Raw genomic sequence first — 20,281 nt, 5'->3', positions numbered from 1 at the left:
CTTCCTGGTACAGTATCAGAATGATTAATAATTATTCCTTGACCCAGAATTCTCAGTCTCTAAAATCGACTACTGAACCTCCGAAGAACCGGGTTCGGGGAGAAAAGCGAGGCGCCAAGTTACCCAAACCTTCGCACCTGGGTCTTCACTGGGAAGAGAAGCCCTGCAGGGACAGACCGGAAAATCAAGGTAGGGGTGAGTGGAGGCAACGGGACTTCCGAAAGGACCGGGGGCAGGTCGGGGCCTCACAGGTGTCTCACCTGGGCCTCAGCAGCGGGGAGGCACCTGAAGACCCCCGGGAACCTCCGACCTGCGGAGGAGGCGTCACCCCCGCAGGCGGCCCACGCAGTCCCGGGGCGCCGAGGTGAGTATTCCAACCCAGACACAAAGGAAGGAGGGCCACTCGGACTGTCGTTCCTTCCCTCCCGCTGCAGCTGCACCCGGGCGGGAGCCCGGAGCCACTCCGGACGCCGCCCCGTCTACTTCAAGTCCTCGCGGGTCGCTGACAGCCCAGACGCCTCACCTCCGGCTCCCTCACCCCTTCTGCCCAGGAATAAAGCCAGCCTCTCCGCCTCAGGACCGTAGAGCAGTCAAAACCCGCCAGTCCGCCCCGCTGGGACGACGCGGGCCCGCGCATGCAAATAAACACACCCGGAACCCCTCCAGGCGGCCGTCGCCGCGCGCGCTTCGGCTCCAGCTAGTGCCCGCGCGCGCACAAAAAAGCACCTCCGCCGCACCAACTGGGGCGCGCCGCGCTCCAACGAAGGGCGGACCGTGGCGTCGGCGCGCTCGACGTGGCGCGCGCTGCCCCGCCCCGCCCCGCCCCCCCGCGTCCCGGCGGCTTGCAGACGCCCGGGAGCTACGGTTTCCTTGGTTTTGCAGCGTTAACGTAGAGGTTTGGGGAAGTAGGATTGCCGCCTACACCAGCTGGAGGAACTAGAAAGCGGGTGGCTGGGAGACGCTGTGGAGCAGCGGGGATGGCCGGGAGAGGAAGGGGGCTGGTTTCTGGGCGGTGCCAAGTCTGAAACGGGGCGCGGTCACCGCCGATCCTTCCCGCGGAGGCTGAGGAGGCCACGTCCCGCTACCCCAGGGTGAAGAGGCAGCCCCGGGTTTGTCATCCTCAGGACCTCCAGACATGTCTGAGGTGAAGAGCCGGAAGAGGTCGGCGCCCAAGGGAGCCCCAGCGGAGCCTGGGAAGCGAAGCGAGGGCGGGAAGAGCCCCGAGGCTCGGGGCGGTGGAGGCGGGGGCTGGGCGGACCCCCGGACCGGCGTGAGCCTTCTGTCGCTGGGGACGTGCCTGGGCCTGGCCTGGTAAGTGGTCCGAGGCCGCCCGGGCCGTGTCCGGCCTCCCGTGGTCGCCCTCTCTTCTCGGGGTCCCGCCTCTGCCCCGGCCCCGCCCGGCTCGGCGTCCCGCTAACCTCTAGCCCCCAAGCTTGCAGCTTCTGTTCCTCTGCATCGACCCCAAGGAAGTGACGGCCCAACCTTTATTTTTCCTTTCGCTCGTTTCTCGTAATTCATTTTGCTTTTGTACTGCTGGCGTGCCTCGATCGCCCAGCTGGAGCTGAGGCCAAGGTTTGGGAACGTCAACCATTAAGAAATGCAGATGCGGCCAAATTTCATTAAGCGCCTGCTACAGGACAGAAGCTTTTCCGTTTTTAGAACCCGTTACTTCCTGTCCGCTGTGCGTTTGGGACAAATTTGCCCCACCCCATAAATGCCTATTGGCAACGTTTGCAACCTTAAAAGAATTCATTATGATCTTAAAGCAACAAACGTTCATGATAATATCAAGTTTTGGAGGGCAGCTCATATTTCGGTTATTGTGCATGCGTTAAAAGTCTATTCCTAAGTTACAGATTGAATTTTAGTATAACACTTTTGTTCACCTGAAACTAAAAACTTATAGTTTTTAAACCAAGCAAATAGCGATATATTGATGTCATAGGAAAGATGAATATTAAGAAATAACCTTAAAAACAACTTATTTTGTTTTCCTCAAATTCTTTAGGATTAACCTATTTCGTTTTAATAACAAGACTGACTCTTTAGAGTTCCTCTCCATTTTCACTGATTTTTGAAGTATTTAGAAGATAGCTATTTATCTTCAAGAATAATTGGATTCTAGAAGCAACCCTGGATGTCCTCTCATCTAGAACATTTTTTCTTTTTTTTTGGCTGCGTTGGGTCTTCGTTGCTGCGCGCCGGCTTTCTCTAGTTGCGGCGAGCGGAGGCCACTTTGTTGTGGTGCACGGGCTTCTCACTGCGGTGGCTTCTCTTGTTGCGGAGCACGGGCTCTAGGTGCGTGGGCTTCAGTAGTTGTGGCACGCGGGCTCAGTAGTTGTGGCTCGCGGGCTCTAGAGCGCAGGCTCAGGAGTTGTGGCTCACGGGCTTAGTTGCTCCGTGGCATGTGGGATCTTCCCGGATCAGGGATCGAACCCGTGTGTCCCCTGCATTGGCAGGCAGATTCTTAACCACAGCGCCACCAGGGAAGTCCTAGAACGTTTTTGATGCTAGTAAATGTTGAAGTATACTTTACTGATGACTCATCCTCAGTCAGTCAATAAAAGATTTGTTACAATAAAGTGAAATGTTGATTATTAAATATTCTCTTCAAAAAGAGATAAATTGTTATTTTACTAATATATTTGTTTATGGAATATTTTGATCTTAAAAGAATAAATGTACAGAATTTACTGTTTTAAATAAAATGCTTTCATGTCTTAAATTGCATGACCTTCTTCAGGTAAATCAAAAACTTTGTGCTGGGAAAGTTATTCAGTATTAGAACTTAGTAGGCTAAAATATATATGTTGCTTCTTTCTAGAACCTAATACAACTGGTTTTAGTTACTGAATTTATTAATTCTCATCCAAAGATTCATATTCATATGAGATAAATTACATCAGAAAATGCTCAACTTTTCAATAATTTAGTTACTGTCCTGGGAAAACACACTAACAGGAATCTATAAAGGAAAACAACTTGAAAAGCAGACACTTCAGCTCAGGAATTTACTGTTAGTGCCTGCAGTAAAGATACAAACAAGTTATATTCAAGTAGGAAGATTTTACTTGAACTGTGTCTTTGCAAAATAATAAAACAATGCTCAAAGATTATTTCTAAAATGGGCAGATTCAATGATTGTTATTAAATGACTGTTAATTGCTCTTGTGAAATCTTTTGTGACGAGAGTTAAAGTATAAATACTTTGGTCACTATAGCAAATATGTATTCGTGGTAAATTTGGGAATTTTCTAAATAAAATGCAAACATTTAGCATCTCAAAATACTAAAAAGTACACTGGAATTATAACTAAGCCACTGACATTTTTACCACTAGGATTAGCACCTAAAGATTGGTCTATCAAATCTTTATTGCATGCTTATTGTACTGACACTGTTCTGGTTGTTAAAATACAAAATCGAATATATGTGCCTAAATACAGCTTAGGAGTATTCTAATTTTGTCTAAGTTAGGGCAGAGATTTGAACCCTTGCACTGTCCGAGGTTGATTTCAAGGCATCACTATTTCAGTATCTTCAAACCATTAGTCTTTGGATCCTGGTTTGGAAAATAAACAGAGATAATGCAACAAAAGGGTGGTACTTGAACATCTTCTCTCTATTAAACAAAGTTCTGATAATCATCTTCTGTCAGCTTGACAATAAGATGTTGGAGATAACAGTTGCCCAGAACTATAGGGCCTGAGTGTTGGTTTGCATACGTCATTTATAAACTCTTTAAGGAAATTTTCCACGTAAGAGATTGAAGACATTCTGCTTTCAAAAAGTTTTTAAAAGTTATGAAGGTACTAAACAAGACAAAACCTTAAAAGCTTATTACATAGAAATTTAGTCAACTAGAAGTTCCATTGTAAAACTTTTAAGTTTCTTTTGGAAATTTCAACAGATTTTTTAATTGCCTTTATAAAAGTTTGTCATAGCATTTGTGATAATTACGTATCAGAAGTCAAAAGCTCTTTCAACAATCAGATAATTGAGAGTTTTTTTTCTCTCTCTAATACAACTTTCTCTGTAAATCATTTATACAGTAAAATCTTGGCTAACCCCATTTTTCAGCTTTTGTTGTTAGTGGAGTTTAATCTGAAAGACAGTTATCCTTTAATTACCTTGATTTTTAAAAATGGAATATGGTCTGTGTGTTCCTGAACTTTCAGTATTATGCTGAAAATGAAGTTGCTGTATGAAACATACAGCTAAATGGGTACTGACTCTTTCTCGTTACTAAGTTGAAACAGAGCCAGAGAAAAATCCTGTATATATAAATCCTTCATCAGCTGTCTGACATCTAGGCCTCCTAAAGGAGCTATGCAGAGACAAGACTGCAAGGAAATGCATGGTTTATTCCCACAGGGCCCTGAATCTATATGCGTTCTCTGTAAACTGCAATGGATTATGAAGAAGTCAGGAAGATTCCCTTTGTAAAGCCTACACTAAGGTGGCCAATTAATCCGGGTCCTTTTCTCCTTCATCCATACCTTCAGGATCTTTACCTATGATAGTGAAAAGAGGCCCCAAAACAGGGTAAGAGAATGCTTCTTTTCCTATTAGTGGGTCTCATCCATTCACTTCATCCTTTGTTTGCTATAAACCCAACCCTGGTTCAAAGTGGGACAGGCCTGGAGCTTCTATCAAGTGTTAAGTAGAAGGGAGCCCTGATCCATTTTACCACTCTAGGCTTGTCAGAAGGATGGGGAGAGCAGCTGTGCAAAGCAATTCAAAAGAAAGGGCCAAGGTACGTAAAGAGAATAGTTGATGTTTTATGTTCAAGGCACTTTAAGAGCTTGAGTAATATGAACCTGTTTAATCTCTACAACACCCTATGAACTCAGTAGTTTTCTCCCCACTTTGCAGATGAGGAAACTAGCAATGGTAAGTTCAATAACTTGTCCAAGGTGCTTGTACAGCTAGTAAATGGCAGAGCCAAAGTTGCCTAGCTTCACATTCAACCAGTATGATATGCTGTCTACCTTTGATATTAATCCAAAAAGAGGCCAAGACCCTAGAAATAGAAATCCCTAGTCCAGAATTGTTTATAATCCTTTCTTCTCCTAGAAGCTGTAGCCCTTAGCAGACCCTAATTGTTGTCTCATCTAAACGAAGGAAGATAGGGAGTAAGGAGGTCTTGAACTGCTCCTGTTAGAAAATGCCTCTGACTCATAAAAAGGAAACAAAGCACCTTGGGCATAATCTGGATGCTAGTTTCAAAAATTAGTATTTCACAATTGAAACCACCTTCTCTCAGTGTACATTTTTGGCTTCGAGAAAAATCATCCTCTTCCTTAATGTTAAATGAGTTAATATTTATAATGCACTTAGAATAGTGTCTGGCACTTCTAAGTGAAAATAAAACAAATGTATTTTAACTCAGCATCATACAGACCACAGTTGATTATTTTCATTACTAGCACTAAGTAAACTTTATACTTGTTTTTTCTTTTATGCACTATTCATATATAGAAGTGGTGAATTTTATTTTTTTATTTTGGTGAGAAGTTAACCATGAAAAGAACTCTACAAATTATCATCAGAGATGGTCACTAATATGATACAGTTTTCTTCAAGCTTTTGCTTAATACTTGAATTTTGAAGAGAAGTGCAGAGATAACATTAAAAAGATTAAATAAAACAGAAAGTCCTGTAATGAATTTTTGTGGATCAACCTTCATAAAAGATCCCTTTTATAATAATGATTTTATTCTAAATGAACACACTGATCTATAGGATAAATCCATGAGGTAACACTGGAGTAATGGATGATAAAACTAGTTCCTGAAATTAGACATTTCTTTAGACCGTCTTTCTCCTTCATCTCTGCTGGTCCCTAAAAGCCAAGAATGAAATAGCCAATCAGAAAAGAATTGTCTACACATCCTTCTTTGAAATTAGGATAATAGTGTTTTCTAATAACGAGAAGTTTTGTTTAAAAGTTCATATTAACACACAAGAGAAGTCAATCTGTACTAATTATGTAATCTGGTCTTACTTAATTCACTGTTATCTCATAGAATAAACATTAGCCATCACCAAAAGAAATTTATTTCATCCAACATTGTAAACATTTGTTTAAAATGCAAAAACTCCATTTTAGTTTTGGACAGTTTTATAAACAACAGTTAGCCTAATGATATTTATGAGTTTGATTCAGAGTCTTTCACCTCTCCGTTGAGTTTTGGAATCTTTAAATGTTTGTCTTTCAGTGGAAGTCATTTTTACAATAAAGTGTCAACTTGTTGTCAGCTTGGCTGGGAGATTTGAAAATTTACAATATCTAAGTCACATCCCAAACCAATTAAGTCAGAATTTCTGTGGTAAGACCCAGACATTACACTTTTTTAAAGCTGCCAGGTGAGGGCTTCCCTGGTGGCGCAGTGGTTAAGAATCCGCCTGCCAATGCAGGGGATACGGGTTCGTGCCCCAGTCCGGGAAAATCCCACATGCCGCCGAGCACCTAAGCCCGTGCGCCACAACTACTGAGCACGAGTGCCACAACTACTGAAGCCCACGCGCCCAGAGCCCATGCTCCACAACAAGAGAAGCCACGGCAATGAGAAACCTGCGCACCGCAACTATGCCCCGCTCACCGCAACTAGAGAAAGCCCGCGTGCAGCAACGAAGACCCAACACAGCCAAATAAGTAAATAATTTTTTAAAAAATGAAAAAGAAGAATCTGCCTGCCAATGCAGGGGACATGGGTTCCAGCCCCGGTCGGGGAAGATCCCACATGCCGCATAGCAACTAAGCCCGTGCACCACAACTACTGAGCCTGCGCTCTAGAGCCTGCGAGCCACAACTACTGAAGCCCACGCACCTACAGCACGAGCTCTGCAACAATAGAAGCCACCGCACTGAGAAGCCCGCTCACCGCAACGAAGAGTAGCCCCCGCTCGGCGCAACTAGAGAAGGCCCTGGCGAAGCAACGAAGACCCAACGCAGCCAAAAATATAAATAAATAAATAAATAAATAAATAAATAAATTTTAAAAATTTAAAAGTAAAGCTGCCAGGTGACTCCAATATGCAGTGAAGCTGTTGAACCACTGGACTGCGTACTCACTCCTCGCTTCCTATAAAAGCTGCCACTACCTATACCAGAATTTATGTTGTCCTTACCAGAAGTGGGCATAAAATACTGCTTTAACATCCGAACTTAAATGGGTTTGAGATAGGAAGTAGTGATTTTTTTTTCCCTTTTTCAGGTTTGTATTTCAGCAGTCGGAAAAGTTTGCAAAGGTGGAAAACCAATACCAGTTACTGAAAATGGAAACCAACGAATTCCAAGGGCTTCAAAGTAAAATCAGTTTAATTTCAGAAAAGGTAATTATTAATTAGTATGTTTGGGGAGATTTTACCATTTTTCTTCCCCATTGCCACCCTTCTACCTCAGTTGATAAATTCTTTTTTTCTGCCTTTTAGACCATTACTACTTTAACTCTCACTGGTTTTCCTACTTCTTCACATTCTCCCTTTAATCCAACTTAGTCTTGGCTTACATTTCAAAAGGACAAGAATTTTCTAATATATGACAAATGTTATTGTTTAAAAAGACCAGTATTGTCATATTGACGTGACCTCAATTTTCTATTTAAATATCAAGTATCTAGAGCACTGAAAATATTATTGATTTTTAGATATAAAATTAAAATAGGAGTAGCACTTTTTGGACTTAGATCCATCAGTTTTTTTTCTTTATTTCAACTTGGTAAGCATATATATTCATATGCATATAAGAATGACTAACCTAAAATAAATACTGGTTTTTATAGACAAATGAAAATTAAAATCCATGTCTATGTTGTGTTTCTTCAAGCTGCAAATACAAGTGCATTACTACTGTGATTCTTAGAAATGTGAGACATAAAAAAATTTTAACTACCACATGTCTCAGGAGAAGGTCAGCTGCAACCAATAAGTCATCATGTGGGCCTTGTCTGGCTACCAGAGACCAAGCTATCATTGGGAAACATGGCTTGTTTGTTCCTTTGTTCATCACTGAGCCTTTACTCAGTGCTAAGGTAGAAAAGGATTTGTGCTTGGCCCCAGGGTAAGGAAAGATGTTGCAAAAATGTATAGAAATGAAATAGACAGCCTAAGTCCCTGCAGCCTGATGCACAGAATAAGCCTGTAATCCCCAAGAAGAGAAGAGTCATGGATTAAAATTATCCCTTACACATGCCAGTGAATTCCGTGGAGGGTGAGTTTAGAGGCCTCTGGGAAGGTGCTGCAAGAGTTGGTATTTTGACCTAGGGCTCAGGTTGGAAACTGATTGTAGTTATCGAAAGCCCTCTAATCAGAGCAAGCGTAATGATAGAAAAAATTCCAGGAGATAGAAACTTCATGTACTTAAATGCTATTGAAAACAAATTTTGAAGAAAGATTTCCTTTTTAAATGAAAAATTTGCCAGCAGTTAAAATGCTTTTAGTGAATCTCTGCCTTGCAAGCTTGGAACCTGGTAAGGAGGACAAAGGTTTAACATGTGATTAGAATTTGAAGTCAAATATTACAGGAGATTAGAGCCTGGCCTGTCGGCTATCACTCTCAGTATCTCTCCCCAGTAGCCCTCTAGTTTCCCTCTTCTAATATCTAATTACTCCTAAGCAGCTGTAAGATGGAACACTGTCCTAAGGGTTTTTTTTTTTAATTTATTTATTTTTGGCTGTGTTGGGCGTTTGTTGCTGTGCCCAGGCTTTTCTCTAGTTGCTGCGAGTGGGGGCTACTCTTCGTTGTGGTGCGCGAGCTTCTCATTGTGGTGGCTTCTCTTGTTGCGGAGCTCAGGCTCTAGGCGAGCAGGCTTCAGTAGTTGTGGCACACAGGCTCAGTAGTTGTGGCTCACGGGCTTAGTTGCTCCGCGGCATGTGGGATCTTCCCAGACCAGGGCTCGAACCCGTGTCCCCTGCATTGGCAGGCGGATTCTCGACCACTGTGCCACCAGGGAAGTCCCTGTCCTAAATTTTTTGTATTATATCTACAGTTTGGTAGACTGAGAATGTAAATCTAAGGGCTTCTCCATGCATAAATTAAAATATTCATTTTTTTCTTACTTTCCACTACGTGGCCAATTTTATAATGGGCAATATTTTTAATAAAACTCATGTAGATTAAAAAAATGCTTTTGTAAGCAATAAGGATGTATTTTATGGCACAGGCAAATATAGCCATTTGTTTGCAGTAACTTTAAATGGAGTATAATCTGTAAATTTATGTTGTACACTTGAAACTAATATAAGATTGTTAATCAACTGTACTTCAATTAAAAGTAAATAAATAAATGCCTTTGAAGCAGATAATTAAAATATCATCCTAGGATCCGAGAAATATTGTCTTCACGTAGTTCGTTCTCTCCCAGTCTGCCCTAGGAGTAGTTTAACAATAGCTGCCTCTTTACAAAGCTGGCCCTAAAGGCCAGCTTAATGCAGTAGGAGGGGAAAACAACTAGACATGGGCTCTCATCATAACTGTGTGACTTTGGAAAAATCACTTTAACTTCTCTTGGCCTCTACTTCATCATTTATTAAATGAGAATATCAAGATTTATGTAAGGATCAGATGAAATACAATATATATGCAAGCTCTTTGAAAACTTCCAAGCAGTAATAAATTTAAGATATTAACTTTTGTAAAAAATGAAAAACTATTAGACTATAATGGCAGCCCATAAATGCTAGCTATTGTAGTGTACTAGTCACTTATTGTTTGCAGATTAAGTCTTGAGACCTTTGTTATCCTGAAAAGTTGATCTTATAATTGGAGTCTCCTGGGTTATACTGCCTCCAGGTTATAGAGATGCTCTGGTGAAAAGCCTAAACAAGAAATTACCTTGGATTAAGATAAGCTTGTCTCTGCAAAATGCTGCTAATAAGACAACTAAGCATAACACTATTACCAATGTACAAGTATTTCTCATAGTTGGTGTTTTTAAAGGAACTTGTATTATAGCTACATGTATACATTAAAAATAATTTTTAAACAAGGTTTCAGAGCGATACTGTTATGCATTGTTCCCAGCTATCACCTGGAACTGCTTCAGGTCCTGATTGGGGTGGACCCAGGAGGTTTCTGGCCATTCTTCTTCCTAAATATCAAGAAACATGTTCTTTATACCCTGAGATATGGGGACTACAAAAAGGCATAAAACATGGTCTCTTCCCCTAAGGAATTTAGAAGCTCTCATAGCTTCTCCTGGCTAATTCGTCAGTCTGTTAAGAGTCAGATTTCAGTCACTTCTAAGCCTCCTCCTCCAGACTTCTGATCTCTCCTCTAAGCATGCCTTCTCCCGTGCTAATTCTGTCATGACACAGATCATCATCTATTGTGATATTTTGTTGTTAATTCATTTGTTTCCTTCACTGATCTTTAGAGCAAATGCTGTGTCTTTTATCTCTGTATCCTTAGTGCCTAGTAATGGAACAGAGAACACTCAATAAATCTTTTTGGGGCTCTAAAATATATGACATGAAAGATCCAAAACACTATCTCCCCTATCAAATTGTGAAGTCAGGGACTATACTGTATCTTTGTTTTTATATCCAGTGTCTAGCACAAGGTCTGGCACAGAGCGAACACTCAAGAATTCTTGAATTATATGCGCTAAATGCCAAATAAGTGGCAAATATGTAATATGATAGATTCTACAGGAGTTCAGGCTCTCAGGGCTAGGGTCATGGAAGAATGCTGCACTGAAGACCTGAGACCTGGTCTGAGCCTTGAAGGAAGGACAGAACTTAGCTAGGTAAAGAGGAAGGAAGGCTAACATATAGAGAAGTTATGGAATTTGGGACTTCCTCCTAGAAGTGTTAGGAAACGTTAAGGGGTTTTTAATGTTGTACCATGATGTACATAGCAGTTTTTAAAACCTTAAATCTGGCTGTAGTGTGTAGGATGATTTAGAGGAAGTAACTAGAAGCAGGTATTAGATAATATTTCTATAGTATTTTCCTTGATCGTCGAAGTTCGGTTTGGGTGCCCTATGTAAGTGCTTCCATAGCTCTTTCCCTGTCACAGCGCATGTAGACTTCACTCTCTCCCTAATTAAACTAAGCTGCTTAAGGGCAGAACTGTGTCTTGTACAGTATTATGTTTTCAACATAATGCTGCAAACGTTTGATAAATTAATGATCATTTCTAGGCCTTCCTGTAGTCTCTAAAGCTGTTATCTTTGTGTGAGTGTAGGCTAAGAAAGAGGTCCACAACCTGGTCCTTCTATATTCTGGACATTTTAGGAGATGCTAGGAGCTTACCATAATTTATAGATACTTAGAACACTTTACTGTTTGACATCAGTTGTCTCTGTAAACTGATTTTTTATTCACTTTTTGCCTTTGTGATAGTTATAAGATCTGATTCTGGTACCTTTTCTGCAAGAGGTCAGTCAACAAATTTTTTTTTCAGGCAGAAAGTCTTCCAGAATCATAGAACTTATTAAATTTAACAAATTTTATAAGTCAGTTTCTAAAAAGCCAAATAACTATTAAAATGACAACTAAGTTGCTTTCCATTGGAATAAAAAAAGAAGGAAATGTGATATACTTCAGGCTTCTTTAACATTATTTTTCTTTTGAATATCCCTCCATGAAAATGCACAAATATTTAGGATTATAAGTTCAGGTGTATACAGTTGGCCCTCCGTATCTGTGGGTTCCCCATCCAAATATTACATGAGGGACTTGAGCACCCATGGATTTTGGTATCCACAGGAATACCAATGCCCCACAGGTGGCTACCTAGGGATGAGGGACAACCGTATTTTTCTACCATAGTGCTAATCTATTAAATGTGTCTAAAACATGTTTTTAACAACTTAAATATGTAACAATTGTTTTTGTCTGTATGATTCTTATGTATTTGGATATTTTAGACATCTTCAGAATTTGAACTTGGCAAGTGATTGTTAAAGTGTGTTTCCCTAAAATAAAAGTTATTAAGTAGCCTTGGGAATTGTTTTGTGTTATAAATGCAGCTTGCAACTACTGAAAGTATCCTGCAGGAAGCTACATCATCCACGTCTTTGGTGACCCAGTTTGAGCAGGAAGTATCCAGCCTCCAAAGTATCATGCATGACATTCAGAATAGTGAAGAGATGCTCACTCAAAAGATGCAAAGCCTTAATGAGAAATTCCAGAACGTTACAGATTTCTGGAAGAGAAGCCTAGAAGAAATGAATGTTAATACAGACATTTTCAAATCAGAATCAAAACATATACATTCTCAAGTGACTGTCCAAATTAACTCAGCTGAACAAGAAATAAAATTGCTCACTGAAAGGCTAAAAGATTTGGAAGATAGCACACTAAGAAATATTAGAACTATAAAAAGACAAGAACAAGAGGATCTTCTGCGAGTAGAGGAGCAGCTTGGCTCCGACACAAAAGCACTTGAAAAGTTAGAAGAGGGACAGCATGCTCTCTTTGCCAGAGATGAAGACCTGACTAATAAACTTTCCAGCTACGAACCCAAAGCTGAAGAATGCAAGACGCATTTGCCAACAATTGAAAGTGCTATTCGCTCTGTTCTCAGAGTCTCTCAGGATCTGATAGGGACAGAAAAGAAAATGGAAGACTTGACTCTTCAGATGTTTAATATGGAAGATGATATGCTGAAAGCAGTATCTGAAATAATGGAGATGCAGAAAACCCTTGAAGGAATTCAGTATGATAATAGCATATTAAAGATGCAGAATGAACTGGATGTTCTAAAAGGAAAAGTTCATGATTTTATAGTATATTCAAGTACAAGAGAAGAGGGGACTCCAGAAGAATATAACCTAGAAAATAAAGGAATTGATAGTGATTTTTGAATGCACTACATTTATCCTGATGAACCACATTATTATACATAACCTGATTAGTTCCATGCTTTTGAGTTATTTTGATATGCCTCACTTTACCCTGCATTATTGGAAAATAAGTGAGGTGTCCACACAAATGTGTTATCCAGAGAGTCAAAGCTTATCTTTTTAAGCAATAAAACTTATTTCATTTTCACCATTTTAAATAGAAACATTTCTAAAATATATATTTCTCTACTTTTTTGAAGCAATATACTTAATATTTTTAAGTGTTTTTCTAATAATTAATGGACATTATTGTGAATTTCATCTGTCATATTGGACCCAAATATATTAATGTCCCTAGGAGCTATTGAGGGGTGTTTACCTCGTCACTTGACCCCAGTTTGCTATTTTTCAAACCTTCTGTCTATTTCTTATACCTTTTCTGTCACCTGAAAAAGTGACCCACTGACCTGATCTTACTGTCAGATTGATCAGTAATGTGTTCACCTCAGCCAATTTTTCATTTCCTTTGCAATTTACTGCAGGCTAAGAATCCAGACAACCAAGTTCATAGGAATTTTGTCTAAAATAAAAGATAACATGCCTGAGGGAGAGCCTGGAATGCTTTGCTATGAATTAATATGCACTTTTTGAAAACTATGGAGACTGGGAAACATTTTTACTTTTTGTTAAGGTTCTAAACTGTTATAGATACTTTTTTTCTAAAGAGTAAATGTGTTCTTTTTGAAAGTCTTCCCTATGAATTAAGTGTGTATCCTGTGAAGTATGGACTTAGGGAATATCTTTGTATACCTGGGCGTTTTTTTTTGTTTTTTTTTTTTAAGGTTCTAACTGTGTTACAGACTCTTGAGTTTGCTAGGTACATGATCTCTAGATAAATTATTCTGCTTACAATAAAAATACACTAATAAGCCTGTGGCCTATTTTAAAGAAGAAAAAGCAACATAATGAGATATGATGTGATAATTATGGTAACTAAAATATGTCATTATTTTAGAGTCCCCAAACTAATTACCCAACCAAATTTGTTTTACATAGTGATTTTATTTTACACAAAATTATATAATAGAGTCACAGGGAATAAGACATGGACATATTGAGGTGAAATTAAGGGGAGGTCTAGACAGATTTTTGCAATAATGATAATTGGAAATGTGCAAGTTTGGGGAAGCACATAACACTTTTATTGGTAAACTGATGTATCAAGGGTGTCCAAGGTTGGTGTTGAAAAAACTGAGTTAACTGCATTTGAAAGTACTGTTCTAACATGTTTCTTCTTGCCAATAACCAACTATAGTCCCAGTTTTACAATGCAATTTCAGTGGAATTAAACACAAAGAACTTGAAAGAAGTCAGTTACAAAAGATAGTTGTGGTCAGGTGGTTTTATTATGTAAATCTGTACATTTTTTGAAAAATCCCAAATAAGTTCTACTTTGGGGTTAGGAAGGCCTATGGTAGACAGCCATGGGTCATAGGCATAGCATTAATTTCTGGAATATTAACATTAAATTTCTTGACTTCTGAATATGTAAATTCTTGTCTGTGTGCACTAACAAAATTGTATTTGTTTGCTTTTATTTTCACGCTAATAAAATAGATTATAAAGTTAACTGGAACTTTGTCGTTTCAACCTCCATCCTGCCAGGGCATATGTGATCTCTTGTACTCTTTACTTGTATTTATTTATATATTTATTTATTGGTGTGTCACCAGATTTGATACATCATTATTATTAACTAGGGTATGTACCATAGTAATGGTTACAGAAAATAAATGGAAATAAGGTGGCCACTGTGCTCTATAGTGACAATTACAAGGGAAACAAAAACTGCCCTTCTACAAGTATTTCATGAGAGAATATTGTGTACATGTATGTACACATGTATATATTCCTTTATTCAGGGGTTTTCCTATAAAAAATTGTCACGAGAGATTTAGATGTACCTAGTTTGTCTTCCTCTGTTTCTTAAATTGATTTATTTAACACAGATACTTGAAATTTCAAAAACTTTCCTGTGTATCAAATATTAAATTACATTGTTAGTTTTTCCTTTAAGGAAGATTACCATATCCTAAGACACATTTTTGTATCTTTGTAATTAATAATAAATTTTACATTAAGTTTCTGATAGAGAGTAGTGTCCATTTTTTTAATTAGCACATATAAATCACTTTTACAAAACAAACACCTAATTTTCTTAACCCTTCGATGTAAAGTTAAAGAGTATATTTGCAGTAATATTTCCTTAAATTTTGCCTAAAGATGAGAAGCTGTTGACTAAGTGTATTTTTATATTTTATAATGAAAAATGTTGATTTATTAGCCTGTATGGATTGATAGAAAACTAAATTTGTAAGATACAAAGTTAATGGCTTTTTTTTTTTTTTTGGCTGCACCATGCGGCTTGCAGAATCTTAGTTCCCCGACCAGGGATTGAACCCACACCCTTGGCAGTGAAAGCATGAAGTCCTAACCGCTGGACCACCAGGGAATTCCCAATGGCATTATTTTAATTTTAATCTAATTGTAGGTCTTTGTGTGAATCTATAATCTTGACCAAAGATTAACGTGATGTCATATTCACCAAACATAATTTTTTTAATGTATTTCTCTGTAGATTTGCCTCATATTTGCACAGTTGGCAAAAGCTCTGCAAATTCACCCAGTATCTGTGTCACTTCAGCTGTGAACTACTAATTTAACACAAATCAAAATGCTCCATCACAGCTTTACAGAGCAGGGAAGGATAGAACCGACATTTTGGAGCCTATTATGTGTCACACTGCTAGGAGGCCTACATTCGTCATCATCCTAACAGCTCCATGTATTGAGTATCTACCCTGTCCCAGTCATTGTGCTAGGCACTTTGCATGTGTTATCACAGATTCTCACCGCAGCTTTGCTAGCTATGAGACCCCTTTTACAAATGAGGAAATTGAGGCTCAGCAAGATTAGGAATCTTACAATCACACTGCTGAGTCTGTCCAATTCCAGAGGCCACTGACCTCCCACTAAACAGTGCAACCTGCTGCTGTTCAACCAGGGAGGGGAAAAAAAAAATCACAAGAAATCAGCTGTCAGTAGAACTATCTTGAGAATTCAGAAAGCTATAATTCAGTCAAATGCGCCCACTACTGTGTTGCCATTAAACTAGACTATAAGTCCCTCAAAAGTTGTAACTGACCTAAAATTATTTGGGCCTTGGGCATAAGAAAGAATCAATAAATGTTTAGGGAAGAGTGAGAAAGCAGTGGAGGAGAAAAAAACCCTAGACTGGAATCTTCTAATCCAGGCTTTGCCACTAACTCTGTGTTCTTGGGCACTTTATTTTGGGGCTCAGTTTTTTAATTTGTAAAATGAAGGAATTGTACCAAATAATTTCTAAAATCTCTCCTGGCTTTAAGTGGTTTTAAACTTTAGAGATCAATAAAATTTCCAGGTCCCTTAGTACAGTTCAAAGATCCTTTAGCAAAGTTTTTGGAAGGCTGATTGGACCCACAAATCATTCCCTTGACTCACGTTGTTTTGCTTGTAGATCCAGACGACATTTAACATTGCAGGGCAGCATCTCGCTTAGTACCTTGCTCATAGGATAGGAATAGGAATATTAGTAAGTATTCAAATTACTGGGTGAATCTTTCGAGCTACCAATAGACTCCAACTCTTCTGTTCATCTTAGGCAAATAGCTTAAACAAGCCATTATGTAATCTTAAAACATAATTCAGTGAAACAATTTCTAGGCTATTCCTATACTGTATTGAGTTTCTATTTTAGTGAAGACTAACAGAAGTTCATAATAAATTGCTTTTATAACCTACCAAGTGTGACAAAGAGGCTTACTAACAGTTTCTTAATGATCTTATACTTCTAAGAATAAATTTAGCCCTTTCTGAGATGTTTTAATTGTTTAATGCTGTTAAGCTATCTCTACTCTACCAGATTAGATTCATTAATAAATGATAACCTAGTAATGAAATAGATGAAAGTAAGCCCTCTCCTTTCACCTTTGAAAATCTCTTTCAGCAAATACAATTTATTGCAAAACTTTCCCCTAAAAAATAAAACTTAAGGTTTTGCACTCACTGCTTGATTTCCTTCCTATTTGTGGCTATTCGTTACTGTCATACCCACGATAATTTTTTCACAGTCTAACTTCTCTACCAAAAACAAACAAACAAACAAAAAAAAAAACATTTTGGGCCACCATCCCCACCACTAATCAACATAGCATAAACCTATTGAGAAAAATCCTAAAATATATTTTGGAACCAAATATATATGATGGGGCAAGAAGGCGGTATTGATGCTTTGAATTAACTTTTCTACTGCCCCATTTCAGATTGTCATTTCTTTGCAATTATATGACTGCTCCTTTTTTAAGCTGCCGTAAAAATAATATTCCAAGCATATTAAATATTTATTTGCATTAAGTAAAACTAAGTTAATGTTACCAAAATAACCCCAACAGGTTACCTGAGTGAACCAGGCAAAGGCAATTTAAGAAAGATGATTTATAAAAAACATATTGAAGAAATACAATTATTTTGGAAAAAACTTGATGTCTTTAAACTGCGTTTTTTATTTTGTAAAAATTTTTTTCAACCTGTGTATTTGATTTTGATTCCTTATTTTTTCTGAATTTTAAATAATCCATTTACTGACATTTTCTTTCCCAAACTAAGTGACAAACTTTCTGAAAGCAGAGTCAGTTCCTGATCATACTAGCACATATCAGCACAGTAAACGTTGTTGAATCAAGCTGGTTTTGATTATTAGTAGAAAGCTATAGACAATCTCCACTTTCAAACAATGCTTTCCTAGAAAACAAGCTGAAAGTTAAATGTGCAAATGTGGAACAACTGACTTACATGTTATAAATGGGATTCCTTTTTTCAATGTAATCACAATGTATATCTGTGTTAGGACACAGGCTTTGACAATATATTTTACATTTGTTCTTTAATTTTTTTTCTTCATAGTTTAGCATACAGCGCACAGGCTTAAGTTAATCTTCTGATTGAAACAATTGAAACCTGACAATTCCTATGTGTTTTATTTTTATTTTTTTTTAAATTAATTAATTAATTTATTTATTTTTGGCTGTGTTGGGTCTTCGTTTCTGTGCGAGGGCTTTCTCTAGTTGCGGCAAGCGGGGGCCACTCTTCATCGCGGTGCGCGGGCCTCTCCTGTTGCGGAGCACAGGCTCCAGACGCGCAGGCTCAGTAGTTGTGGCTCACGGGCCTAGTTGCTCCACGGCATGTGGGATCTTCCCAGACCAGGGCTTGAACCCATGTCCCCTGCATTAGCAGGCAGATTCTCAACCACTGCGCCACCAGGGAAGCCCGTGTTTTGTTTTTTTAATTAAATAAATTTGACATATAACATTGTGTAAATTTAAAGTGTACAACATGATACTTTGATACATTGATATATTCAGGCTTGAGAAAGGATATCCTGCCATTTGTGACAACATGGATAGACCTCACGCATGTATGTTTTAATTTTCAATTTTGTATTGTTTATGATACTTACCCATCTTATCACTATAATCAACACTTTAATATTCCCTTTTCCCTCTTAACTTTATTAACTGATGGCACAATGCAATAAAAATTCAAATATTAAAAATACAATAAAATAAAATAACTCAATTTCCCCAAAACTGCTATATAAACACACATACACATGCACACAACAACAAAAATAACAACTTGAAATGTTGCCAGGCAGTTGTGTGGCTCAAAATGTTCATCAGCTGATTTGTCCAAGTTAAACCAAAACAATTTAGAGACATCAGTATTCAATGGATGCTGGGGAAGGAAGATGGCATTGAAACATCCAAAAGTTGAGAATCACTTGTATTTGGAATCATGGAATTTTAGAACCTTGGAGATAGTGCTTTGTTTGTTTGTTGTTTTGTTTTTTACATATCTATCATCTCTATTAAACTGCTGAACTGAGTTGAAGCCACAACCGAAGCTGTACTCATCTTTATGTTCCTCAGGCTTCACATGCCTGACAACACACTAGGAACTTAAGGATTACTGATTGAATGGAATTAGTTCAATACCCCAGAAAAGTATTCATAAAAGTAATAGGACAATAAAGTCCCTTCATTCTAGCACTTGTTGTACCTACAAACTTGCGTTTCAGAAGTCACGTTGTCTTGTTTGACCCCCCAAATTTACCAAAACTCATCTAGAGGGGGCTCCCTCCTCCCTTCTCCAGCAACTGAAGATACATCATTTTCCCTCGTTTAGCTAATTTTGTCACCATGCAGAGGACTGATGGTGCAAAAATAACTGAAAAATGCCATTTACAGTCACATGAAATTTCCTCAATGTTTTCCTTCCTATTCATTAGCAATACACTTGATGCATCTTTTACCAAATGCTTTCCAGAAGAGTAGTAACTTTATAGTTTAAAATAACACCTAAAATTTAAGTTGAATTTTAAATGTTAAGCTTTTACTCAATTTAATTATTCTGGTACTATATTTTCTTACAGTGTCAGAAGTCTGAAGCTATCATAGAACACTTGAAGTCTTTTCAAATAATTACTCATCTAAAGCGTCTACAGGAGGAGATTTATGAAGTGAAAACTTGGTCCAACAGGATAACTGAAAAGCAGGATATATTGAACAACAATTTGACCACTGTTTCTGAAGATGTTACAAAAGTAGACCAAAGTACAACTTCCATGGCGAAAGATGTCGGTCTCAAGATTACAACTGTAAAAACAGATATACGACGTATTTCAGGTTTAGTAACTGATGTAACATCATTGACAGATTCTGTTCAAGAACTAGAAAATAAAATAGAAGAAGTAGAAAAAAATACAGTAAAAAGCATAGGTGATCTTCTTTCAAGTAGCATTGACCGAACAGCAATGCTCCGAAAGACAGCATCTGACAATTCACAAAGAATTAACTCTGTTAAGAAGATACTTTCTGAGCTACAGAGTGATTTCAGCAAGCACACAGATAGATTTTTAAGCTTAGAAAGTGACAGAGCTAAAGTTCTGAAGACAGTGACTTTTGCAAATGATCTAAAACCAAAGGTGTATAATCTAAAGAAGGACTTTTCCCGCTTGGAACCCTTGGTAAATGATTTAACAGTACGCATTGGGAGACTGGTTACTGACTTACTACAAAGAGAGAAAGAAATTGCTTTCTTAAAAGAGAAAATATCTAATTTAACAATAGTCCGAGCTGAGATTAAGGATATGAAAGATGAAATAAAACACATTTCAGATATGGATTAGCTTGAAATTATTTAGATTAGACTGAAGAAACTTTTTAATGGGACCTCTGTCATGTTATAAAAAGACTGACAAGTCAGAAATAATGAAATTTTGGAGTAAATACTATTTTGTATTTGATTCTATTTTGTACAGTAAAAATAAAAGTTTTTGAAGGACTGAACACTGGATTTTCCAAAATAAATATGCTCAAATGTTTTTAAAA

At 38.2% G+C, this 20,281-nt stretch overlaps 2 protein-coding genes across 7 annotated transcripts in view; one reads left to right on the top strand and one right to left on the bottom strand.

Moving 5' to 3' along the window:
- The window catches only part of APAF1 (apoptotic peptidase activating factor 1), a 100,641-nt gene extending 100,202 nt beyond the window's left edge, over positions 1 to 439 (bottom strand). For all 5 annotated transcript variants that reach the window (XM_082349592.1, XM_082349594.1, XM_082349593.1 and 2 more), the window contains exon 1: positions 261 to 439. The gene's annotated coding sequence lies outside the window, so the exon portion shown is untranslated. The remainder of the gene's footprint in view (positions 1 to 260) is intronic.
- A 409-nt stretch (positions 440 to 848) lies between these two features.
- On the top strand, positions 849 to 20,281 carry IKBIP (IKBKB interacting protein; the record flags this gene model as incomplete). 2 transcript variants are annotated; one of them, XM_082349669.1, is made up of 3 exons in its annotated part: positions 849 to 1,311; positions 7,221 to 7,338; positions 19,324 to 20,281. In XM_082349669.1, the coding sequence occupies 3 exons, from the start codon at positions 1,136 to 1,138 to the stop codon at positions 20,077 to 20,079; spliced, it is 1,050 nt and encodes a 349-aa protein (XP_082205795.1). In that variant the 3' UTR covers positions 20,080 to 20,281. The 2 variants fall into 2 exon arrangements, with proteins under 2 accessions (XP_082205795.1, XP_082205794.1); XM_082349668.1 differs by lacking the exon at positions 19,324 to 20,281 and adding an exon at positions 11,979 to 14,424 and having other exon boundaries at positions 1,136 to 1,311.

This window comes from Balaenoptera borealis, assembly GCF_965194805.1.
Source record: "Balaenoptera borealis genome assembly, chromosome: 13".
Lineage (NCBI taxonomy): Eukaryota > Metazoa > Chordata > Mammalia > Artiodactyla > Balaenopteridae > Balaenoptera > Balaenoptera borealis.
This window is presented reverse-complemented; position numbering and strand designations above follow the sequence as displayed.